The sequence below is a fragment of the Vidua macroura genome, chromosome 15 (assembly GCF_024509145.1).
Source record: "Vidua macroura isolate BioBank_ID:100142 chromosome 15, ASM2450914v1, whole genome shotgun sequence".
Lineage (NCBI taxonomy): Eukaryota > Metazoa > Chordata > Aves > Passeriformes > Viduidae > Vidua > Vidua macroura.
Window position 1 is genome coordinate 12,456,804 of NC_071585.1, and position 25,765 is coordinate 12,482,568.

Sequence of the window (25,765 nt, forward strand, 5' to 3'; positions counted from 1 at the left end):
CTTCCCTCTCTCGGATGGGAGTTGCCTGTGGGGCTGGAGAGGCTCTGACGTACCCCCAGTCCTGCCTAATGCATCCCATCCCTATTCCATCCCCGTCCTATCCCACTCCCCTCCTCTTCCCAGCCCAGCCCAGCCCCACCCTCCTCTTATTCTCCTCCCCATCTCTATCCCATCCCAACTCCATTAATTCCCAGCCCATTCCCTTCCCACTCGCTCCAGCCAGCAGGCTGGAAACAGCCAGGGTGGAGACAGCCAGTCCACACCGACAGAGAGGCAGCCACCACCCCTCCGTCCCCGAGGGCCCCGGATGCGTCCCCTGCCCCTTCCCTCCCAGGCCCCCATCCTACACCCAGCTCCTGCTGGGCCCAGGAGCTGCCTGGGGCTTGCCAGGCGCTTTGAAGGGAGGTTGGGAAGGAGGGGAGCCTCAGCCTGTCTGTGAAAACACATCTCCCGGGTGCAGGGAACTCCACTGCCTGAGCATCTCTCCAGCTGCATTAACCCCTTGGCAGCCAGAGCGCACACACAGTCCCTGGGGACTTCAGCTCTCTGAAAACATGGGATTTTGGCACATAGCTGTGTTTTTCACAGCACAGACCATTAATAAGCATTGCTGTGATGAGGAGAACACGTGGCAGCAGCTGCATCTCCTTTCCCAGCCCAATGTTCAGACACAGCACAGCTGGAATCAGGGGTGAAGGACAACTGCTGTCCTCAGGCTGGAAGCTTTGCTCTCTCCAAGCACCCAGAGATGCTCCTGCCTACTTCTCCTCTTTGTGTTCAAGGACTAAGCTTTTCCTTCAGCTGTTTCTTCTTACAAAAATTCAGAATCCAACTCCTTTTAATTAAAATACACATGACAGCAGATCCACCACTGTGGCCAGGCTGACTGCAAACCCAGCATCAGCCCAGCAGATCCAAACCTGGAAAGAGGAAATGAGACCAGACAAACATTTTCATGGTGATGTTAGTAAAAGGGAAGGGAGAAAGATCGAGCATGTTTTCATGGAAATTTCCATTTTTGAAAAAAAAAAGAAAATAAAAGGACTAAACTTGGATGCATTTATATAAATATGGAAATGAAAGCTGTTTCCCGAGCCTTGTCACCACCTCATGTCCAGCCCTGCTCTCCCATTCCCTTCAGCACCAACTCTCCCTTAGCTAATATTTGTTCCCAAGCCCCTGCAGCATCAGCCCCTGCTCTCCCCTGGCTTTGGCTCTGCCTGCAGCAGCCTCCTCTTCTTCAGCAAAGTGTTGCTTTATTTTCAGCAACTGCTTGGCTTTGCCAAATGGCAGCCGGTGCCGCAGTCCCGCTGATGGTGCACATCTCCAGGGACCAGGCTGGCTGATTTGAGGTAGTTTGAGGATGTGGAGCATCCTCCTGGGGCTCACCTCCACCCAGGCGATGCCATGGGGACCAGTCCTCTTGGAGCGACATGTTGAGGGAGCAGGGATGGAGATGGGGCTGATGGAGGAGCTGAGTCCCCTCTGAACCCTGTGCTTGGGATGTGCCTGCAGGGATGCAGGGAGCCCGCGGGGTGGGATGGCACAGCGATGGGCGTGCACGGAGCAGCGGGGACTGGCACACACACACTGCCACACTCCAGCTTTTCAAACTCCTTCCCAGCTCTACAAGAAGAAGCCTCCTCTCTTCTGCCTTGCTGTCAGCTGGTTTTTTTCCTTTGTTTCTAGAGAAAATCCCAAAACCCCCAAATAATCCAGCTAAGAGTAAGAAAAAAAAAAAAAATACAAACATGTCATTTTCTTCCCATCCTCATCCCTCTCTCACACACAGGGCTTGGAAGAGTACTGAAAGGTATTCAGTGTGCACGCTGCCAATTGTCACATCTTTCAATGACAGATTTTAAATGAATGTTATTTTGCAAGGGAGAAAGAGAGGGGGGAAAAGAAAAAAAAATAGAAAGCCCACACTGCTCATCCAAGAGCTGACAAGTCCTAACGGGCCTCATTTTCCAGAGACAAAAATAACTATTTTCAAAATTCACAGCAGGGCCTTCGCCTACACACGCTGCACCAAGAGAAACCTGTGGGGAGAAATGTAAAACACATTGTGTAAATGGAAATGCACCATGCATCCAAAGCGATTTCAAAGTTATTTACCCCCTTCCATCCTCTCCAGCTCTCCTGCGAGCACACGTATGCGCGCTCTCACCCCGCCAAGGGCGGGGGCCCGGAGCTTTGCTGGCTTCCCTGGCCCCTGGCGATCGGATGGGCTGGCTCCCCACAGCAGCGGATGATGGGGAGGTGTTTTCCTCCCCACGCGTGCGCTGCTGGAAGAGCAGTGCCCATCTGCGGCGAGGGGATGTGGCGCGGTGCTGGCAGGCGGGAGACGTCCCCATCATCCCCGTCCTCCACCGTGGCTTCAAAAGTCCTGCAGCTGCAAAACAGCAGATCAGCTTCTGCAGAGACCTTCTTGAGATCTTCTCTCTGCCCCAGGTTCAGCAATGGGATGTGGGGACAGGGACAGGGACAGGGACAGGGACAGGGACAGGGACAGGGACAGGGACAGGGACAGGGACAGCTCCAGCACTGGAAAGAGGCAGACAGGGGTGGTTGGCTGGTTGGATGTGTAGGATTCATAGGGAGGAACAGGGGAGGGTGCCTAGAGGCTTGCACATGAGGGGGGTGTCCAGGCAAATTTTGGGTGAAAGGCTCTGCTGGGTAGCTGACCCATGTACAGTCCACCACCAGAGCCTGGGGCAAACCTGCCTCCCAAATGTGGGGCCAAAGAGAACCACCCGTCCTCTGGGAGCATCCAACCATGCCTCCATGGGCCACAGTGCCTCATCAGGGCTGCTCCTGGCCCCCCAAGCCAGTGCAGAGGGGAAGCCATAGCCCCACATGAGGTCACTGTAGCAGCATGACTTAGTCCAGCCACGTTGATCTCAGGTCTGACATCCACGGTCAGGAATCCAGCCCTCCACAAAGAAGCAATGTGGTCTTGGGTTTGGGGGAGGCCCTCGAGTTCCCAGGGCAAGAGCAAAGGTTGCAGCTTCTTGGCAGCAGGCTGCGAGCCAGGGGCAAATAGAGGGAAATGGAGAGGGTTAACATGAAGGCAGAGCCCCCCATGCTTCCTCATGTCCTTGTGATGGCCAGCACTTAAAGCTTATGATTGGCTGCAGAATCCTTGAGGAAAGGGTTTCTCTCTTTGGAAGCAGCTGTGCAGGGCCAGCCCAGCTCAGCACAGTCATTCACCGCCACCAAGCACCGCAGCAGAGACCACATCGCCCTTCCTCACCCACTGGGAGCAACTCCCTGTGGCCACCACTCCAGCCAGGGAGGAGAAGTGTTTTGGAATAAACCCTGGAGCAAGGGAGAGCAAGAAAGCACTGGCCACCTCCCTGCCTGTCCTTCTCCCTCGCTCCCATCCCATGGCACTGCAGTCCAGAGCTCCACCCTGGCCAGGATGGGTGGATGCTGGGGGAGTGTCCTGTCAGATGCGGTTGGACATGAGCCTGGTGTTCAGCTTGCGGAAGAAGGAGCGCAGCTTGCAGATCTTGCACTTCTTCTTCTTCTTGTTCCTGCTTTTCAGGGACTCTCGGCCGCCTTCCCAGTCCTCCCCATCATCCTCACTGGCCCAAGGTCCCCAGGCCCCGCCGTTGAAGTCTGGGTGAGCCCGGGGGTTCTCCGCAGGGTACCGCACCGGGATGGCCGTCCGGTTGTAGTGCACCAACCTCATCAGGAGGGTCCTGACCACGTCTGGGCGCTGCTCTGAGAGGTCGTAGCGCTCATAGGGGTCGGCGGTGATGTTGAAGAGCCACACGGACTTCCTCAGGCCATCAGTGAGACGCTCCAGGTTCCACCAGCTCCCTGGAAAGTTGGTCAGGGTCTGTGGGGGTATCCAGTCACTGTACCCTGGGTCGCCAGTGAGGAGCTTCCACTCCCCAACCCGGATGGAAGCTTGCACTGCCGTGTTCCAGATGCCGAAGCCATCCTCCAAGGAGCCATACTTGGCATGGTTGTACAAGGGGTCAATATTGTGCAGGATTTCAGTGCGTGGCGACTCCTTGCCCTCACTGATAGCAGGCCAGACATCATAGCCATCCAAGCCTTGGACATTGCTCAGGTTGCCCCTGGCCAGGCTGACCAGAGTAGGGTACCAGTCTGTAATGTGAACTAGCGCCCAGCTTGTCCGACGCTTGCGCTGGATCAGGGGACTGTGGACAAAACCAATGCCACGCACTCCCCCTTCCCAGTACGTTCCTTTGCGACCCCGTAGCGGCCAGTTGCTTCCCCCGGAGAAGGTCTGCCCACCGTTGTCCGTGGAGAACACGATCACACTGTTGTCATAATAACCATACTTCTTGAGGGCCCAGGTGATGTTCTTCACCGCCTCGTCCATGCAGGTCACCATGGCCGCGTACTTGCGGCGGGCGACGTTGCCCATGGAGCGGTAGCGGTAGATGTACTCCTTGGGGGACTGCAGGGGCGTGTGCACCGCTTGGAAGGCCACGTAGATGAAGATGGGCTCCTTGGGGCTGTGGGATGCCAGGATCTTGCTGACGCGCTGGGCGTAGAGGAAGGTGGAATACTTCCCGCTCTGGTCCCAAGCCACGTCCTCCCCCTCGTGCAGGTCGTAGCCGCAGACGTCCGGCCCGTCGCAGTTGTCGTAGGTGTAGTAATCCACGTTGCCTGTCAGGGAGCCCAGGAAGGTGTCGAAGCCCCGGCGGGTGGGCAGGCACTCCTTCTTGTAGAAGCCAAGGTGCCACTTGCCCACCATGTGTGTGGAGTAGCCGGCTTCCTGCAGCTTCTGTGGCAGGGTGACCTGGTCGAGGGGCAGGCAGTTGGGCTGCCGAGGGCGGATGATGGAGTGCTGCAATCCTGTGTGGATCTGGTACCTGCCAGGAGGAAGAGCCAGAGGAAAGCAATGGTGATGAGGAGCAGCACAGGGTGAGGATGTGATGGCACTTTATGCGTTAGAGACCCAAAACAAATGCAGATTCCCATGTCACCCAACCCAACGAAGCAAGTTCCAGCCAGGGACAGGGAGCTCCTCATCTGTCCATAAGTACCAAAAGTAGATGCAAAGAACACAGAGAGAGGCTCAGCAGACATCTCACAAAAATGCCACCAGCATTTGTCCCCACTGCTACAAGCCTGGGGAGGTGGCTGGGCTGTGTCAGGGCTGGGCAGCACAAGCAAGTGGGTTCATAATGCCCCACCTGAACGTCCCCACTATCTCTGTCCTCCCCTGCTTTGCACACCACAAAGATATCCGGGACCCCTCAAGGACCTTTAGGAGAGAAGGGAGGCCTTTGCTTGGACTGTGGTGGGCTCCACCACTCCAGGCAGTAGGTGACCACATCCCTGGGCACCTCCCTGGGGACCACTCCTCAGCAGGAGGTGGTCTGGTGGGATCTGCCTCCTACAGTGAGTGCTGACCACACAGCACTGCTCCAGGGAAAGCCCCACCTATCCTAGAAGGCAAAATGGTCCAGGATAAGGGGACATCTGACAGTGCTGCCATGGGAGAGGGCAATGAAGCAACATCCAGCCTGTGCTGGCCAGTGCAGCACTGAACACTCATGCAGGGAAAGCACAGACCGAGGGCCTCACAGCAAATCTCCAAGGGCCAGTGTGTCAGGGACTACCTGGGGACACAGCTCCTTGCCCCGCACCAAAAACCTCCTGACCAGAGACCACCCTCTCCCAAAGTGACATCCATTACCCAGCAGCATCCACATTTCTGCTCTTGCCATGTGCCACTATTTATCCTGTCTGGAAATCAACTATTCAGCCAGGAAGCTTTCTAGAGAAATCCAGATCTGCTGGAGGGATCTCCATCCTCTGCCAATACACCAGGGCATCACTCTAGCAGCAAGTTGGGGTTAAGCCCCTCAGAGAAGGGACCAAAGGGGGACGTGAGCAGGCACTGGCTTACCTGCCAGTTATCAGCTGGCTCCGGGACGGGGTGCAGATGGGCTGGATGTAGTAGTTCTCCAGCTTCACACCCTCTGCTGCCAGCCTGTCCAGCGTCGGCGTCTGGATATCTGAGCCGTGATAGCCGATGTCGTGGTAGCCCTGGTCATCAGTCAGAATGAAGATGATGTGGGGTGGCCTGGTGAAGGTGGGAGGCAGTGATTTCTCCATGGGGTCTGTGGCCACATCAGCCACCAAACTGGGCTTCATCCAGTCCCAAGACATATAGCCAAAGCTGAGCAGGCTGACGAGCGAGAAACCCGTGAGGGCATAGACGGCCATCCCGGAGCACTGCGCTGCCTGCCAAGGGTGTTACTGCCCCAGCATCGCCTCAGAGCCACGAAAACAGGAGCTCTCCCCCTCCTCCAGGAGGGCTCCCTGACCTAGAGGATGCTCCCCACAACCCCCGCAGCTGGTGTTGTGGGAGCAGCTTCCATCAAGGCACACTCGCGTGCACACAAAAGCTTAATCCGCCGGGGCTGGGTTGCCTTCAGTCAAAGGAAAATAAGCCCCGCGCTGCTCCAATCACACACATCTGCACGGCGGGACGGGCTCCTCGCACGGAGTGCCGGCGGCCCGGAGCCGCTCGCCAGCGTCCCGAGCGTTGGAAACACTTCCTGGCTTCCTGGGGTTTTCTGCCTGGTGTTATTTCTTTATGAAGAGCTCCACAAAGTCCTCGTCAGAGAAAGTTGCTCTGGCTTCTCGTCTGCTCCAGCCCTGCGCCTGCCCGGCTATCCAGACGGCTCGCTCGGGATACGACGATCCTCGTCTTTAAACTCCTGCGGAAGAGGGTGCTAAAGTTCAAGCCCAGGGGTGCCGAGCTCTCCTCCTCACTCTCCGGGCAAGAGCCGCCCTCTGCTTTTCCCAACCTCCGCTCCAAGGCAGAGTCCCAACATCTGTCAGGAGTTGGTCTAAGCCGCCAGGTTTATGGGGAGTTGCCGGCGCGGCCCCTCCCAGCTCAGCAGCTCCAGCAAAAAGCTGGGAAGCCCCAGGGCAATGCAGGGTCCTAAGCGTGGCATTCCCTGAGCCACCGATGCTTCCCTCCCTGCTTGCACCGAGGCGTGTGACACATGGATCAGGACCCTTGGTGGGATGCTCAGCTGAAGCCCCCGCAGCACCCAGCCCGGGAGGGCAGTGGGAAGGGCTGGATCTCTGGGAGGGATTGCCGGGGCCAGCTGCCCACACTGACAGGATCGTCGTCCAAATAAATCCTGAGCAAGGAGAAGCTGCAAAAACTTGCTTGAACACCCCCAGTGTTAATAAAACCACCTGGGGACTTGCAGAGCACTAAGGAGTGGTGGGTGCTGCTGCACCCATTTTCCAAGTGAGGAAACTGAGGCAGCAAAGGGCCATTGTCACAGCCAGAGAGGGGCAAGGTTTGATGGGAACCAGAGACTTTTGCCAGTGCAGGGGTATGATCTGAGCTTGGGGTGCTGGGACAAGGGGCCAGTGCCCTGATGCTTCAGGGAAGGGGTTGGCAGAGATGTGCAATGGCCCTGTGCAATTCCCTCCACAGGGCCAGCACTCATCAGGAAGCCCTCGTGCCTGGTATCCATCTTGTGCCCCCCACTTTCCCAGCCAAGGACATGGCCCAGGAAGGGGGATTTCTAGCACAAACCCACTCACATTCACCCGCCCCTGTCAGAGCTGGGAGCTGAGTCCTGTGGCTGTTTGCAGTCCCAAAATGATGGGGACCTGAGGGGTCCCAGTACACTGGGCACCCCAACGGCCCCCAGCCCAGCCACCCCACCTGCCTTTACACCTGCAGGGCTGTGGTGGGGGCTCACTGGGGTCTGGGAGGGCTCTGCCTTCAGAACTGGCTCAGAAGAGCAGATGAGACAGATGGCTCCATGGCTCCCTGCATGTCCCCTTCCCAGATCCCCTCCTCCGCGTCCCCTCCCTGGGCTCCTCCCACACTCCCTGTCCTTCCACTGACCCTCCAGTCCCCAAGTGTCCCCCCTGCCCCACACCAGCTTGCTCCCTAGGACCCTAGACACCATGGAGGAGTGGGGAGGAGGGATCATGGGGCTCCTCACTCCCAGGGACTCCCGGGAACAGCAAAGGGGAGATGGGCTTCTCCCTCCTAGCTTTAGACACAGGCAGAGAGGATGGGGTCAAGGACAGGGACCAGGACAGAGCCAGGGCTCAGAGGCTTGCAGGAGCACAGGGAGGGGTGCAGGGGACAGGAGCAGGAGGCAGGGATTGATAACTGTGTTCTGTGCTTTTCCCTTCTGGCAGGAACCCCTGCTCACTGACAGCTCAGAAGGGCTGGGCTAAGCCCTTCAGTGAGGTTTGATTAATCCCCAGGGGTTCATCTTTCATTTCTTTTCATTTCCACCCAATTCTCTTCTCCCTTTCCCTCCTCCTTCCCATGATTTGCCTCCCTTTTCTTCCCCAACACCTTTAGTTTTGAACAATATCCTCCTCCTGGGAAAACCTGGACCTGACTGAAGGGAAATAGAGGCAGGGGATCCCTGTCTCCTGGGTCCTGTGTTCTCCTGTACACATGGCTCTGTACACACCCCAAACCAGAGTTACTGCCAGGGCTTGTAATCGGAGCTCTTCCCAAATAATAAATAATGGTCCACTTGGGTGAGTGTTACAGATGAGAGAGGAAATTGAAGATGTCAGGCCTGAGACATGGCAGAGAAACTGTGTTCAAGGCAACACAGATCACTGATAAACTATGTCTTGCTTGGGGCCAGAGGATGAGCAGGAGGGAGGTGCAGGAGGGGGCAGCAGGAGGGATGTGTGGCCACAGGAGTGGGTCTGGAGCCCACCTACGAGGAGCAGGGCTGGATCCCACCTCTGAGGAGCAAGAGCAGAGCCAAGCACCTCCTGGGTGTGAGGATTTGCTGCTCCACAGCTGTGTGGTGGGTCACATCCAGCTCACACCCTTGGATGAGGAGGCACAGGCTGGGAGAGTCATCCTGAGTTTAAGCTGCTGTCAGTGGCCAAAGCTCAGAGGGTTGAAGGAGGGGAGGAGGTGGCAGCAGGGACGTGGGCACATGCTGACACGGGGAGGGGACATTCTGTGCCAGCCAGGGCAGCCGTCTCAGTTAAATCAGTGATGGGTCCAAGCTGGCCCCAGGTCTGGGGGGGAAACAGCAGGGTTAACTCAGCCAAGGGAGCTTTTTCCAAGAGCCAAAGGGTGAATACATAGTGAATTTGTTGGCAGTGACCCTATTCAGAAGGTTCAGGGACAGCTGGCTGGGTCTCAGCAGCACATGGACACCTTCTGAGTGCTCCTCCAAGAAATGATAAAAGGGTGAAAAGCAGCAAGGGGTACAGTGAAAACACTCTAGATCCCAGGAAATGGGGTGCAATGGGACCCGCCAACCAACCCCACTGATATCATGACAGGAGGCAGGAGAAGGGAGCGGCTAGCAGGGAGGAGGAAGAAATGACAAGTCTGGAGTTTTGGGGTCAGGACGATTTAAGCTGTCTGCACAGCTGCTCTGAGAGTGATTAATGCATCACAAGGTCTAGGGATGGAAAAAGTACTCAGGGCCTGCAGGCACCCCCTCAACCGCTCTTAATTCAAGGCAGTCACTCGTCCAGCCTCACTCAAAGATGTCTCAAGAGCCAGGAGCTTCCTTGGAGAGCTCCAGCATGTTGCACAATGGGGAGATTTCCCCTGGCAGCCGGCCCGGCTGTGACTGCTGAGCCAGCCAGCAGACCCTGCCTGCTTTGGTCCTGCATCTGCCCTGGCAAGGACAGCCCTGCTCCTCCCATCACATCAGCTGCTGTGACAAAAGACACTGAATCTCCCTCCCAGCCTTGTCTGCAGCGGCATTACCAGTTCAGGATGATGGGGAGGCCCTTCAGGTGAGCTGGGTGCTGGATGTGGGGCTGGCAGCAGCTCTGTGGGCAGAGCATCACCCACCTGCACCCCAGCCCAGCCCTTCCAGGTGCCTGCAGACCCTGCCCAGCTCAAACCAAGCCCCCCATGCTGAGGAGCCACTCAGCAACCAGAGTAAAGTCACCAGCCAAAGCCCAAAATGCTCCTTTTTGGTGCCTTTATACCCAGGAACATGACCTGTGAGGCTTCAAACCCTGACCAGTGCCTGGACCAAGTCCCTCCACGTCCCTGCAGCTGTCACAGCTCCTCACATTTGCACAGCTGGTTCTCTGACCAAATATTTAATTATTACTTTTTTTTTAATTATTAATTTTATGTGGCCTGGGGCAAGAATGAAAATAAACACAGCCCTTCCTGCTTTTTTCTCCCCACCGGCCCCCGGCTCCGGCCGCACTTGCGTTTTGGCTCGGAAAGTGCTCGCTGCAAATGGGGTTATGCAAACAGGCTCCACATATTTCTCTGCGCCTGCGATCTGCCACGAGGGCCACACAGCAAAGTTTAAAACTAAGCCTCAAATCTTTCTTTTTTTTTTTACTTTTTTCCCCCCTTTTCTTTATTTTTTAACCCTTCCTGAGGCCGTAGCTGTTTCAGCCCTCAATACTGCCTTTCTCTTGCCATCAATGGGGCATTATGGCAGGGGATTTATTGGAAGCAGAACTCCCAGGCTTTACAATGGGAGCTCTGTGCAAGGCAAATATTGCACAATCTGTTTGCACGCCGTCAGCTCACTGCCCTTCCCCTCCGACAGCCCCACTCACGCCTCGGCCTCCGGCCTGCTGAAACAGGACCTTAAAAATCAGAAAAATGAAAGGTTTTTAATAAGTCCCCTCTCTCCTGCTTCAGAGCAAGACATTTGACCTAACAGGGCATCAGGGAGCCTCGGAAAAACACCTCTTGTCGCTCTCGCCTCTTAGATGTTTAAGGGTTTCCACTCTCCCTGGCCAGCGTGTGATGCATTTACTCTTTTATTGGCGTGATGAAAGAGGCTAGGCAAGTCTGGAGAAGAAGGGAGCAGTCCCAGGAATGGGGAAAGGTTATTTTGTCTAGAAAGGGGGGAAAAGGCTGACAGAAGGGGTTGGACAGGTAATTTGTGGTGAAGGAAAGAGGCTGGAGGCATCACCAGTCCCAAGCCCAGGAAAGGATGGGGCTGAGTGCTTTTCCACTGACTTTGGGAGCCTCCACGTGGTCCTGGACATCATGTCCTCAGCCTGGTGAATGGTTCTGTCCTAGACTTCTCCCTGTCAGGAGCACTCTTTGCTCTCCAGTGTCTTATCCTCCAGGGATATCCCCAGGCACCATCTTCCCTCCCTGGCACATTTCAGGCAAGCAGCATTTCTGCCAGGCAGTGCCAGGACCTGCCTTCTCCCCCACCAGCCCTCCATATTTTTTTGCCCATTCTAGGACCTCATTTTTCCCACACAGAGCCCAGCACCTCTCTGCCTCTGGCCACATGACCCTGTGGATAGAAACCAATTTTCTAGTGACAACCGCTGTGGCAAGACCTCCGCCAGATTACAGGGATAGGGTTTGGGTTGAGGAAATTCAGAGGTTTTTGAACACGCCATAATTCACTCTCTGGGAGCTGGAGCAAGAGGAGGAGAAAACAGCAAATCTGCATCAGTTCCTGGTTATGCAACCCTGATCACTGCTGAAAGGACGAGGAGTGGTGCAGCAGCAGCCGTGGCACAGGATGCCAAAGCCACCAAGGCAGCACGTTATGGAGCAGAGAGGAGAGCATCAGCTGTCCTTCTGACAGGGGCTCTGGATTTTTTTCTTGAAGCCAAATGGTCTTTTTTTCAATTCCCTGCCTGTATTTCACACCATTTGAGCAGTTGAAAATAATCATCACCATCAAAATGCACTTGGAAGCTGTAGCACAGTATTAGAGTCGTTTCTAATGTAAACCATAGCCTCTGACAACACATGCTGGGCTTGGCCAGGGTTTGTTCCCCATAAAAACACTGCTGCTCCCCTTCCTCCTCTCCAGATCCTGCAGTGCCAGCAAAATAGGAAATAAAAGCCCCGAATAAGAAAAGTTCCTCTTAGGTTTAGGAATTTTTCTTCTGTTTTTGGTCACTGTGATGATGCGTCTCAACGATTCTGCAAATCCTCCTGTGAAATTACTTCTACGCCTTCCTGCTCATGTTTGTTTTCTTCCTTCCCTTTCATTCAGGAGACTTCAGTCCATCAGCTTCCCTTCCTTCACATAATATTCTTTCCCTTGCCTTTCCCCACCCTCTGGGAAACTGCAGCTCGCCGCCTTCTCCTCTCCTCTCTCTAACGACTTGCTTTGAAGAGCTGGAGACGAGCCCATGGGTTTGGCACTGCTCCCTCCTTCCCATGCCTTATGGCAAGCTTTCCACGTCGCCTGGGTGCTCTCCCTCCTCGTCCTACTCCCTCTTCTCCAGCCCAAAATCCAGCACTCCCTGAAGCGAGGTGCTCCCCGCTGGAGCTTCACGGCAGAGCCCCAGGGCTCACGTCGTGGCTTGGCAGTCTGGATGGAGAATTCCCTTTGCTGTGAACCAGGAATGTGTTGAGATGTGGATCCCCACAGGTTTTGGAGGGGGTGACAGGAAGCAATTCAAGTCTGGCTTTGCAGGCAGGACAGGCTGGAGATGAGGAACCTGCCCAGGTGTGGCAGTGTTTGATAGAAGATTGAGAGCACGTGGGCACAGCCTGGTCCCCTCTCATGGCTCAGGTTCCTGGCATGGACTTTACTTTGCCCCCAACACACTCACCTTCCAGAAGGACTGAGCCTTGCTAAAAAAATTGTATAAAAAAAGAGTCAGCAGTTCCCTGGCCTCCGAGGGCTCTCTTTGAAGCAGAGAAGGTCCCAAAGCAGCGGAAGGAAGGATTTAAGCATTTAGCATAGCTGGTTTCTGGCAGCACTGCCATGTGACCCTGACACTGGCTTCCCCAGCTTATTGATTTTGGACTCCCCCACCTTCATTCCTGACACGATTTATCATGGGAGACACAGAAACTCCTCAATCCTCAAAGTATGCAAGATGCTGGCATCACTTTCAGCCTCACCCAGGCTGGGAAAGAAAGAGCAATTCTTCCCAGCACCCGCCTGGCAAATGTCTCCCCATCCCAAAGCTATTCCAGGCTGCACCCCGGCACCTTTGGTGGAGTCCCTGAACAGGCTCCCCTCCTGGAGCAGCCATGGCCATGAGGTATGCAGGGACCCAGCAAAGTCCTGGATCCATGGGAGCAGCCCCAGCCCCTCCATGTCCTCCTAAAACCCCACCAGGGTCCTGGCTCTCCTCCCAAGCCACAGCAGAGCAAGGGACTGGCCATCCTCTCCCCAGGGCTGGGCAGCCTCCTGGCTCCTGTCTGCCCTTAAATTCCATCTCCCCTTTCAGGTGCAACCTCTTCAAAGGCAGCTGGTGGGTTTGGGCTGGCGGGAGATGCGACGGCCGGTGGGCAGGGTGCCCACTCAAAGCTCTACTTGCTGCCCTGAGCCAAGGCATGGAGGATGAGGAGGATGAAGCCCAGCACTCCCCGGCTTGGCTCAGGTGCCTGCCCCAGACAAGGAGCCCTTTCTCACCGCTGTGCTCGCAGCAGGGCAGGGCAGGATGGCCTCAGCACCCTGCTTGTTTATAACCCCACCTCAGCACAAGGAAAACACAGGTGCCCGTGCCAGCAGGACTCACACCTGTGCCCCCTTCGGGCAAACGGACGCCTGTTTATCCAGGACGTGTTTCTTCAGCACCCTGGGGGACCACAGCAGAGATGCTGCTGCTCCCCAGCAACAAGGGTTGTTTTCCATCCTGGCAGGAGACAAAATCAGAAAGCTCAGGAGTGGCATTTCAAAGAGTTTGACATCAAGGCTGTCCACAACCACGCTGCTGGAGCAGAAATATGGCAGGGAGCATGTCCAGCCAGACCCCGCAGCTGCTCTCTGCCCACCCATCCCTGCAGGCAGCAGCAAGCCCTGGGCACAGGTGTTGGAAGCTCCCGCTCCCACCCTTTCCAGAGGTCTCTGTGCTGTTGAGCACTGTCTGGGGAGTGGTTCAGAACAGGCAAAGAGCCCAATTAGACACTGCATTGCTTAATACAAAAGGTATCAATAATCCAGCAGGAGATGAGAGCTCTTTCTCGCCCCAGGATGCCAAGAGCACAAATTGCCTTCTTGTAAAAGAAAGGCTTAATTTCCATAGAACATGACAGATTAAAGTACAAGTGGGTGGGTCCACTCTATTATTCATCAGTCTTTAGTGCTAACAGAAGAGGGTGTGCTGCCTCCTTTGAAGTTTCTTCGAAGGCCCAGGGTGCCCACAGACATCTTAGCAGGGTGGAAAGCAAGATATGAGGGAATGGAGCTCTGAACGCTGAGCACCCACGTTTCCCTTCGCCCTGGGTTTGTAACACAGCAGCCTTGCTGTTGCTAGTGCTCCCCAAATGGAGTCAAACCAGACGGTCCTGGTTTAAACCCAGGCACCCTGTGGACCTTAAACTAGCAGAGAAGAGGTCCAGGATGAACATGATGCTGTATCAGCTCTGTCCAAAGCCAAGCAGAGCTTCCTTTCCTGGCTGTGCAGTGAGCTCTGTCAGCAGAGAAATCTAGGATTAAACTTTGGAGCTTGTATTCCTCCCTCCTGAATGGGAAACAGAGCAGAATAATGAGAATAAACCCCAGTTTCTCTCGGCTGAATTTACTGAGAACACTGGAGTATTTCACTCGAACAGAAAACTCCAGGAGTGATTCCTCAGAGGCAGCACATGGCATTTGCAGACAAACTCTGCAGGGTGAGATTGTGCCAGGGAGGTTTAGATTGGATGTTGAGAAAAATTTCTTCACTGAAAGGGTAGTCAAGCATTGAAATAGGCTGCCCAGGGAAGTGGTGGAATCACCATCCCTGGAAGTGTTGAAACAACATATAGATTTGATGCTCAGAGACATGGCTTAGGAGTGAAACTGCCAGTTCTGGGTTAATGGTTGGACGTGATGATCTTAGAGGGCTTTTCCAAGCTTAGTGATTCTAAGATTTTATGATGGGTGCAAATAACTTCATTCCAGAGCAGAGGGGCCTGGAGCAGCCTCCCCCCTGGAGCCAGGGGCCTGGGTGAGCTGTGTTCACTCCAGTGCAGGCAGCTGCCCACCAGACACCAGTAAAACCACCAGATCAAGCAAAGAGATGCAGTTTCCTAAACAGAAAGCACCAAACCCAGCACTGGGAGACCATGTAAGGCAACAAGGGCACCCAGCAGGACAAATGTAGAGAAGGAGCTGGAAGGGGCTGGAAGCAAAGTCCCAGGCTGGAACTGGGAGCTGGAGCTGAACCACAGCATGTGCACCAGGACTCCTGCCACACACAGGAGAAATGTGCTCTGTTGGAGAAATGTGCTCTGCATACAGTGGATCTGGAGCACCATCCCCATATTCCAATCCCACCTGTTACCATTGAGGGTTTTCTGCTTGTAATCACAGGCATAACTTACAGGGTGGTTGTTGGGAGGCTTAGAGTACCTATATCAATACTGCAGAGGGTGATTCATGATTATCTGCAGTAATCCAGAAGCTATACAAAAAATTGCTAATAATAGGTCTTCAAAACCGACATTTTAGTCAAGATAAAAAAAATGAGTGGAACAAAATCCAATCATGCTTTGCTAAAACTATAAATGGAAAGGTATAACCCATATTCAGCTCCCCTAAACACCAAGCTAAATGAAAACAGGGGATGCAGCTCCAAGTCAAGGCAGGGCTGGGATCCCGCCCTGGGGGAAGTTGATTCTCAAATATGCTGCAAGCGGCTCCCAGTGTACCAGGTGCCACAGGACTGGCTTAAATCCAGGAAGATGGAGGGGATTGAGGAAGGGGAAAGCATGAGCACGGATTATGTAGCTGCCCTGGCAGCACATGACAGACTGTGTGCTGGCAACTGCAGAGCTGCCAGAGCCGAGGCTGCAGCAGTGGGGATGTGGATGTGGGGCCCGGCAGGGTTCACAGTCCTGCTGAACACCATTTATTTAAGGCTGCTGTGAGATCTGATGCACAGTTGCTAGGTGACCAGAGCCCAGGGATGCGAGGATAACATGGGAACGGCTGCGCAGGTCAGCCCTAGTCCAGCTCCTCAGCATCACATCTCCAGGATGGTGTCTGGGATGCATCAGGATGTGCCTACAGCACGAGGGTGGGATAAATACAGAACTTGTGCAAGGAGATGCCACACACATGGTCCTGCCCCTCAGCCCCAGCTCTCGGCCAGGAAAAGGGAACAGAGCCTTCCCCAGCCCCAGGTCCCAAACCTTCCTCTCCCTTGCAGTTCCCACATTCCTCCTGCCTCCAAATGCCTGCTTACCCTGTTGGGAAATCTCTTCTCACCCCGCCTGACTTGCAGTGTTTCATCTGCCTACGGATCGGATAAGCTGATAAAATGTGCTGAACGCACCAAACGGAGCCCGTTCCCTCCATCCGCTCCTGCCGCCGCCGCGGCCAAGGCCCCGAAAATCTCTCTTGCCATTAACACTGTAACAGAGCACAGCGTTTGCAGGGCCAAAGTAAACACGAAATCTGCAGGGATTTTTGTGGTATTGAGGACAACTTAATGACTGGAGCCTGAGGCAGATTTATTGTCACAATTTTCACTGAGGTCGGTAAAAGCTAGTGTGTTGCAAGCCGGTCGTTAACATTGGCTTTAGGCTTTCACAGTTCTGTCTTGAGGAGTGGCACAAAATGTTCCTGCATGTTGCTGTGGGACTGAAGGTAAGCGTGGGATCAGCTGTTCCTCACCGAAAAACCCGGGTCCTGTTAGTTTTGGCATAACCAGCCCCTCTTCCACCTTCCCCACCCTCCTCAAGGGAGAAAATGTTTTCTCCCACCTCCCTCTTGGAGGGCTTCACAGTCCCAGATGGGTGAGGAAAACCCCATGGCAGCTCCTGGGAGCCTAAAGGAGGAGATTTTTTTCCCTACCAAACCATCAGGCATTTCATACCAACCCTTTAAATGAAACCAGACTCCTTAGTCCAAGCAATTACTCATAAGCAGCTTCTAATTACTTCTAGTATTTAAAGAGAACAGAGAAGAATCTCCTTGGAGTGTAAACTCAGTGGAGAAGTTGCAGCTGCAAGGAAAAGCCTGTGTTACCCGGGCACACACCCTCCTTCACATCACCCCGTGTCCCTGTCACACGTGCACCTCCCGAAGCACTTAGGGGGCAATCACCCCTTTGTCCCCTTGTCTTTTTACCAATAACAGCACAAACAGTTAGGAGCGAGGAGATTTGCAAATATACATCCCAATATACCATATCCATACGTGCACTCCTGCAACAGCGTGAGGGGTAAAACAAATCCACACTCTGTGGGAAAATGCCCAGCTCTCGGGCCAGGCAGCCCGACCTCCCCCGGAGGCAGGGCCAGCCCTCAGCAGCCGATCTCAGCAGCAGATAAGATCAGAGGTTGGCAGAGCCACCCTCCTGTCTGCTGCACTGCGGGCTCTTCCCATCGCAGCCCAGATGAAGCTGCAAGGGAGCTGGCTGGCGCTCCAGGCCGGAGATGCCGTCGAGCCCACACCCGCTGCCCCAGCCTCCTGAGACAGAGGGAGGATGAGACTCCAGCTTGGAAACCTCCCAGAGCACTTCAGTCTTCTGTCTTGGACAGTGCTCAGAAGCACGGGTTGTCCTTCTAGAAGCAGAATTGCAAAGATCATCCTGCAGGAAGCTCCCCGGTCCCCGACCACACTACACTATGGGCAATGCTACCATCTCAAAGGGAGAGAGAAGAGGCAGAAGGGACCACTGGTTCTCCCCAGGGAAGGCCACAAGGATTGGGATCTGCAACAGAGTCCCCAGAGGGCCAAAAGACAGCCAGCAGTACATGGCTGTGGACAGAAGGCCACAGCCTGTGAGGTGTGACATGTCCAGGGTGACCACACACTGGCACCTTGGGGATATCCCAAGCAGAAAGAGGAACAGGAGCATCCTCCCTTTTCAGTATCACTTCAGGTGACACAGATGCTTCTGGAGCATCCTGTCCAGTGGCACTAAGCTGCCCCCACCCCAAACTTGTCTGAGTTCAGGTTCAGGCTCCTCCACCAATCCATGTCTCCAAGCCCCCAGCATTTTGGAGCACTGGAAGGTGCAGGTTTGGCTGGCCATGAGCTCTCCAAGAGCACAAAAGACAGACATGGAGCAGCTCTCTGTTTTTCCACAATTACTATAAAACATGGGTTTCACATTAGACCACCAATGGGGAGCAAGGGCAAGGATTCTCTCCCTGTCTGCTACATCAATTTTGGGGAGTTTCCCCCCACTTTTGGCAACAAAAATGGTTTGCTGATGCCAGAACTGATGCTAACTAAAGCTAGGTGAAATAAAAAGTCCCCAGCTCCTCAGCACCAGCATCCCATTTCCAGCCAGCACTCTCTCCCATCCAGGACTTCATCAAGGACTTTCTAAGAGACTCTGGTTGCCCTCCAAGGGGGATCACTGTCCTCTGCCAGCCCGGGACACTTCTGGGCTTGTCCAGGGCCACCATAGCACAGGATGGCACTTTGTCACCCTCTTGTGGCTTACAAGGACTGGCAGGCTTGCTGTGGCTTTGAGGTGGCCACATCCAGGACCCCTGGTCCAGGGAAGGCAGGGGACTGCCTTCAGCATCCTCCTTATTCCAGCATCCCTGCTTTGGCTTTTGCTCCCAGGGATTAGGGGATGCTCTCCACCCCCGGAGGACTGGCTCTCCCAGCTCTCCTGCCCCATGAGTCAGGAGTCTCCAAGGCAATTTCATGTTCAGGGAAGAGCTTCCCTTGACCAAGACATTCCTGCTCACCCCACGTTCCCAGCAAGCCATGGAAAGTGTCTGCGAGTCATTCACATTGGGCTGCTTTAAGGCACTCCCTTCTTCCCGGTTTAGGTGGCTGAAAATCTCCTACCCAATTCCCAACCCACCCAAATCTCAGCTAGGAAATTAAGCCGCAACAGCCTCTGAGACTGAGAGATTCATTCAGCTTTATCTGAAAGCCATTTCAAGTATGTCCAGATTCCTAATGAAACTTGGATAAAGCTCCTGAGATTAATAACAGTGCAGGGCTTTTTCAGATAATGGTTTTCTTCTGTTCCCAAGAGAAACATATATATATGTGCTTTGGTGGAATCTCTGCATACATTTTTTAGGCAGAAAAGCCAAAATAAATCCTTGTACTGCAACAACCCTCGAGCAAGATAAGGCAAAAATCTGTTTGCAATTCTTGCGTATTGTTGTCATACACAGATAAATGGGCATCTCTGGCCATCCTGCCCCTCAGCAAGGCAGGGAGAACATGGAGTAATGTTTCTACAGAAGCCCATCTTGTCTGTCCTCATCAGTGCAGGTCCAAATCTGGCCCCTCACATGTTACTTCTTCACAAGAACACATGTACCTGTTGCTCCTGCCTTAAACTTGAGTTTTTCTGGTACATCAAAGTTACATCAATTTGGAGAATGTGCTTGGAGCCAGTGTGGGGTTGTGTCCCACTTGAGCAGAAGCAAAGTTCCTCACAGTTCACCTGGGAAGCCCAGGAGCAGACAGGTTTGGGTACCAGGAGCATGAGCTTTCCATCCTGCCCACCTTCTTGTCTGGCAGAGGACAGGCAGAGCTTGTGCTGACAGAGAGCAGAGGCTGTGCTGGGTCACCCAGCTGCCCTTCTGCAGCTGCCTCTCCTGAGCAGGAACAGAGGGTTTGGGCTGCAGCCAGCCAGGCTGGCTCAGCACTCACACTTTTAGAGGATGAGGATGCTGTGAGCAGGACCATTGCCCTGCCCGGCCCTGGCTGCTCATGCCACAAGCACCAGGAAGGGCTGGCAGCACTGTGACACGAGGCAAGGCTCATGCTGGATGTGCTCACACAAGTCTGCCCTGCCTTCAGACTGAGCCCTGCCACACCAGGGTAGACCCTTGCAGGGTGTCATGTCCCTTGTGGGGTCTCTCCTCAACCCACAGCCACTTGGTCAATGAGTGCAGGTCCTGGGGAAGCCATGTTCTTCTCAACTCTCCTCCTCCTGAGGCAAAACTCCTAAGGAAGGAGCCCTCATGACTGCCCAGAGCACTAATGCATCTGGCATCTGTCCATTCCACTCCTTTAACCACTGTGGCTTTTTCCATCTTCATAAGCAGGGAAAGCAATCAGCGTAATGAACGTCTCTGAGGCTCTCACCACGGCTCTCAGGATGTGCTAAACGAAATAAACACACATCAAGAGCCCATTAATGGGACTCTCTCGTGCCCAGCAGCCACATTCAGGCACAAGGGGACCAGGAAGGGATGCTAATGTACAAAGCAGAAATCCTCAGAAAGATAGGCCTAAATTCTTACTTCTTTTTCTCTCTTTTTAACCCTGTTTTCAGATTGCTGCATCCCCACTGCTGGCACATGGCTGTGCCCCACTGGGATGGTGCCACAGGGACATGCTGCTGCACAGTGATGCTCCTCACAGTAATCCTCCTCTGGGTGATCCATCCTGCTGAGCCTTCCCAGCAAGCCTTCCTCTCTTTCCCAGCCTCCCAGACTCTACATGGGGGGAATTCAGAACAAACCAGCTGGCCACAGGTGGTGTTTATGGTCAGGGACTGTGGGACAGAGACTGCCAGGCTAGGGGGACAAATGCTGCTGGTCTGAGGCAAAGTAATAGGATACAGCCACAGCAGTGGGGCGGCTCACTGCTGAAAAACAAGGGGTTGTTCCTCCTTTCTCAGTCTCATATTGTGGCACTTAACCAGGAGCAAGAGTTTTGCTCTGCTCAGAATGAACCTGAGGAAGCTCAGGATGCTGGAAGGACACAAACCACAGCTCAGGTCCACAGCAGGACCCCAGCACAAGCAGCCCCTGCCTCCCCCTGCTTCCTCCTTCCCCTCTTCCTGCCCCACACCTTTTGACTTCAGTTGGAGCAGCAAAGGATGCCCAGTGGGAGAAAAATAATAGCCCAGATCCCTGGCTTCATGAAAGCAAACAGAGCCCCTTCCCTCTCCTCCCAGGTAGAGCTGCTGAGCCCTGGATCAACACAGCAGAGCTGTTGTGGCTGTTGGTGTTGGCCGTGCTGCACGCGAGGCTGCCAGGCCTTTTAACAGGGATAGGCTTACAAAGGAGAGCAAGAGCCTGCGGGAAAGCAGGGCTGGGCTGGGGGCTGATTCATAATAACAGCCCTTCTGCTCACTGCATCGATGTGTATTGGATCTACTCCCCAAAAAAATGAGAAATTAAATGGCCTAATGCTACTTGGTGTTCAGTGCCAGCGCTGAATAAGTGCCACGCCAGCAGACACACAGGCAGTGAGACACAGCCAGAGAGACACTTCCAATCGAGGTTGTTAAGCATATTGCAACGAAATGTTAATGTCACGTCTTCTGCTCGTTGGAGTTCTCAAATCTGTTCTTTCAGCTACCAAATTTAAAAGACTGTTTTATATTCCACAGGCTTAGAGGTGACTTTTTTCCCCCCAATTAATTAGTTTGAAACTAAAAGGGCTGGGTCGCTCTGAGTTCCAGTGATGGAGCTGTTGGGATATGTGTGTGTATATATATATTTTAATATTTTTCTTTTCACTTCTGAGCTGCTCCTTCTCATCTGGCAGCAAGCTGCCAGAGAGTGAGTCAATATTATTCGATGCCTGCCTCATAGCTTAGGGGAAATGATCTGATCACCCCAAGCAAAGCCTCAACAGCAAGCGGCCACATCACAGCCCTCAGGTTTGGCTCTGTGAGTCCATCCTCGCTGTGGGGCCAAGCAGGAGGCAGGTGTGGAGACACAGCTTTCCAGAGGGGCCAAGGGCTAAGCTGGAGGTGCTGGGGAGGGCTGTGATTCATCAGGTCAGGCTCCCTTGATCTTGTTCTTCCACCTTGTGCAAAAATCTTTTGAACATAACATGAAAACTGAGTATCATTTATAACCCCTGAAGTCCCCAAAGGCAATGTGGAGCAGATGTTTCAAAACTAAATGCTGGTTTCACCACTGGCAAAGTGTCATGGGCTTAGTTTGGCCTCCAGAAATGCGGCTGGTGAAATTAATGTATCTGACTTGTGCACCCAGGTTGGGGAGGGCACCTGCTGGTGGGGAGGCCGAAGCGATCCTCAGTGTACTTGCAAAGCTGGAGGGAGAAAGCTGCCCAAGCGAGGCCGAGCAGCAGCAGGGCCTGTGCACAAAACAATGCCATGATTCATCCAAGATTGCCATAACCCATCACATTTCATCAGGATGCTGTGGCATTTAAAATGGCATTTCCTCCCATCTGCTGTGCATTAGCAGACAAAGAAAAAGGATGAGGGGGGGGAGAGAACAGCAAAACAAAGCGGGGAATAAAACGGAATTCCTGAGTCAGACTGTTCCCAAAGCAGCTCCTTGTCCTTGCAAAGCCCGAGCCCACCGAGCCCACCGGCTGGGCAGAGGACAGTGCCACCGGCCATGGACAATATTGCCCCCGGCGCTTCCCGGCTGCAGCCCAGCTTTGCCCAGACGTGGTGAGATCTGCTGTGACTCAAATCCCTGCCGAGCAGCACCTGGCAACCCCCTCCACACCCAGAGCTGTCCAACCACGGGCCCCCTGAGCAAATCCCCACAGGCTAATTTCGTCATTTCCTCTGCTTCTCATCCCTCCTCAGATTTTCCTTCGCTTCGTACCTCCCTTGCCTGACTCATCTTCCCTTGCAAATAAGAACCCCTTTCTCTGTCCCTTCACTGCTCCCCCCTTGCCTCTCTCTGCCCATGCTCCCACCTTCTCTCCTCACTGTCCCTAAACACCTTTCATCTCCATCTACCTCTTGCACCTTGTCCTGCCCCATCTCCACCTCCTCCATATTCCTTTCTCTGCTCTGCCCAGGTGGTGCCCCCAGGGCTCTTTCCAGGAGGCAGAGGGCTTGAAGCTCTTTTGACAGGGCACTCACACAGTAGCAGGGAAGTTCAGTTCAGCTTCTGAACTGGGCCATGAAGATTATCCTTCTAAACATGACTTGCATTTTCAGCCGATGCTCTGACCCATGAGACACATCAGAGTTACTTGTTGGGGGTCACAAGGGTCCTGTCCCAGGCCAGCCATCCCACCCTGCTCTGGAGCTGAGGCAGAAGGAGCATCGTGCCTGCAGCTCACATTCTGGATGGGATCAGCAGCCATGAAACATGTCAGGTGAGGAGCTGCCACAACTGAGGAGCAACCAGAGCACCTTTCCTCTTGTCCCTGCTCCACCACCATGATGTAAACACCAACCAGAAGCAGAAACTTCCTTGGGCAAAGAGCCTGGGACCTTCCCACATCTAGACCCCACACGTGCCGTGAAGCACCCTGCCCCGTGATCCCTACGGATCCCTTCATTCTGCAAGCCCTCAACAGGCATCACCAACCCCATGTGCACCAAACAAAAGGCACGACGGTGACAGCAGACATGGCGCTGCCACCACACATGGCATGCCAGGGTGGACAAAGGCCTGAAGCTTGGAGAGCAGCAATGTGTCCCTGCAAGCCCAAGGGTCCTGCAGACGTCCCAGTGTCAGCTGCCACTGGGAAAAACGCTGGAAGGACAGAGCTCCCCAGCCTCAGGCACACTCCCTGACCCCAGGCTTGGCTGGGACACAAGCAGTCATTCAGAACGGAATAGGTGTGGACAAGTTTGACCCCAAGCAATAACCAGGGAGCCTGTGAAAGTGGCAGCAAGCAAAGACCTCAGCTTGTAGGCTGAGGGCAGGGAAGGGCTGTGTGGTTATTAGCGGACGGAGCTGAGCTGGCTCCTCAATTACAGCTGTTTTATCCCCTGTCTGGACTTCCAACAGCTTCCTCTGATCCCTTCGTGACTCAGTGTCTTGGCATGGAGAACACATACCTGAGAGGTTGGCTTTTGAAATCCACCAGGGACATTTCACCTTCCTAAAATAAAGAGTGGGCAAAATATTTTCAACCTCCTTCCAAAAAATGTGCACAAAAAAATACCACTCCTTAATAAGCGCATGTTGTTGGGTCTCAGCTGGTTTTGGGCTGGGGTAGATTTTCCTGGTTATAATCATGCAGCTGTTTGCTGACTGAATAGCTGTATTTATTTTTTGACATGTTTACTAACCACCTCAAATACCTTCTCTACCTGTAATTGTGGTGCAGCATACATATTATTTTTTTTCAGATTTCTTCATTCAAGTGGGCTGTGTTATTCCCAGGCCCTGCGCTGTGGTTTGTGGAGCGCATTCGTGGTTTGAGGGTATGAAGCTTTGGACTCAGGTGACCCTGAACTATGGCAGACCAGTGAGGAGATACTTGGTGGGGGCAGGGAGAAAATGGAATCAATTTTTCAAGCCATTTGTGCATGGATGCTCAGAGCTTTAACATCCTCTATTTGCCTTTCTCAAGCAGTCTCTCATGAAAGCGTTTCCTCCCATCTGTGCCCATCTATCTTCCTCCCTTCCATGTTTTATTGAAGTTGGTCAAAGCCAAACCCTTTATGCTTTCTAGTGCATGTGTGCCCTGAGCCACGGGAGAAGAGGGGAGGCCTGAAAATGCGCAGAGCAGGGGCCTGCTGCATTCCTGGCACCCAAATGCTGGGTTGCTTTCCCCGGGCACCCTGTAAAGAATCATCCCTTGGCACGGAGGTCAGAGGGCTCTGGAAAAGCTGGGCTGGCAGAACACCTCCAGCCCTGCAGGGCTGTGCTCCTCTCTCCTGCCCTACCTGACCTGAGGGTCTCCTTGCATTGTCCCACCCCCGCAGGTCAGCAGGATGTGCTCCCCTCCTTTGTCTCTCTGCTGGAATCTTGATGACTTGCTAATCTGGTCACCTGCCACCCTCCCCCCAGGCCTCTCCAAACAGTGCTTTTGCAATTCCCTGCACCACACAAGCCTCCTTTAATAGTTTGACATTTGTTCCAAGACGTTTGGAGAGCTTTGCTGCCTGGGAGAGACCCTGAGCCCGGGGCAGCAGCTCTTCTAATCACCAGCCTGCTGGGTTAGTGTGCAGATTTGGCATTTTTTTTCTTCAAACAAAGCAAACTGAGCAATTCCCAAAGGTATAAAGCCATTCCAAGACCGTGTCAAAGCAGGTCCAAAGCTGTTCATCCATATCCTCGCAGCAGAGCTCTTTTTGGCCTCCAGGGGCTCAATCTGCATCCAACCTCACTTTCAGAGGCCATGAACAGCATCCTCAGGTTGCCTCTGTCTGCTCAGCCCCATCCACAGCCTCCCCAGGAGACACCCTTCTCTCCTCTCTGCCCTGGGATGCTTCATCTGCCTTTTCCTCTCCAGACAGGAGAACCAGGGCTGCAAACCAGGCCACCAGCTGAGATTTTGTGCCTCAGGTCACCTCCGAGCAGCCAGAGCAGTGCCGGGACAGCTCGTGGTCCAGCCAGCCCATCACGGAGTGTGCCGAGGCCACGTTTAGCCAGGCTGCAGTGACCACTTGAGCAGGAGGAGGTCAGTCCCAGAAAGGGCTGTCCAGGTCTGCGATTCATTTACAGGAGCTGTAAAACTGCCACCTGGACCGTGGCTTTACAGCCTTGGACCATGCTGCTGTCAAAGACGTTTGGTGCAAGAGCCAGCTGGAGCCAGGCCAGTTTTATATTTAATCCTGCCTAGGAATACAAATACAGGGTCTGTATTTTGAATGAGCGACAGGCGCACCACGGACATTATTAAACCTTCCAAAAATAAACCCCTGCCAAAGTGATGGGAGCCAGATTTTTTCCTGGAAAGTATCAGCACGGGGTGAGGGGTGCTAGTGGGGCAGTCCCTCCCTCACAGGCCCCTCTCCAACAGCTGCTCTGCATCAGGAGCAGCTTCTTCCCTCTGGCCCTTTGCTTATTTAAGCCCCAAAAACGCCAGTGTGATTCTTCCGAGCAGCTCAAAGTCCACTCAGCATTAAATCAGCTCTGAGGATTCGGCTTCAGAGCACTTCGGATGAATCTTGTGGAAAACCGCTCTGAAATGTACAGAATTACATACGGTGCTGCTGAAGCAGCCCCGGCCGTGCCATCCCCGCTGGTGGGCGGCTCGTCCTTCCCCGCGCCGCTCTCTGCTCGCCC

At 54.0% G+C, this 25,765-nt stretch overlaps 1 protein-coding gene across 1 annotated transcript; it reads right to left on the reverse strand.

Moving 5' to 3' along the window:
- Positions 1–804: 804 nt before the first annotated feature.
- ARSI (arylsulfatase family member I) lies at positions 805–6,723 on the reverse strand. Its single transcript, XM_053991123.1, has 2 exons — positions 5,900–6,723; positions 805–4,856 (listed from the first exon to the last, which is right to left on the reverse strand). The coding sequence occupies exons 1-2, from the start codon at positions 6,217–6,219 to the stop codon at positions 3,452–3,454; spliced, it is 1,725 nt and encodes a 574-aa protein (XP_053847098.1). The 5' UTR covers positions 6,220–6,723; the 3' UTR covers positions 805–3,451.
- Positions 6,724–25,765: the final 19,042 nt, after the last annotated feature.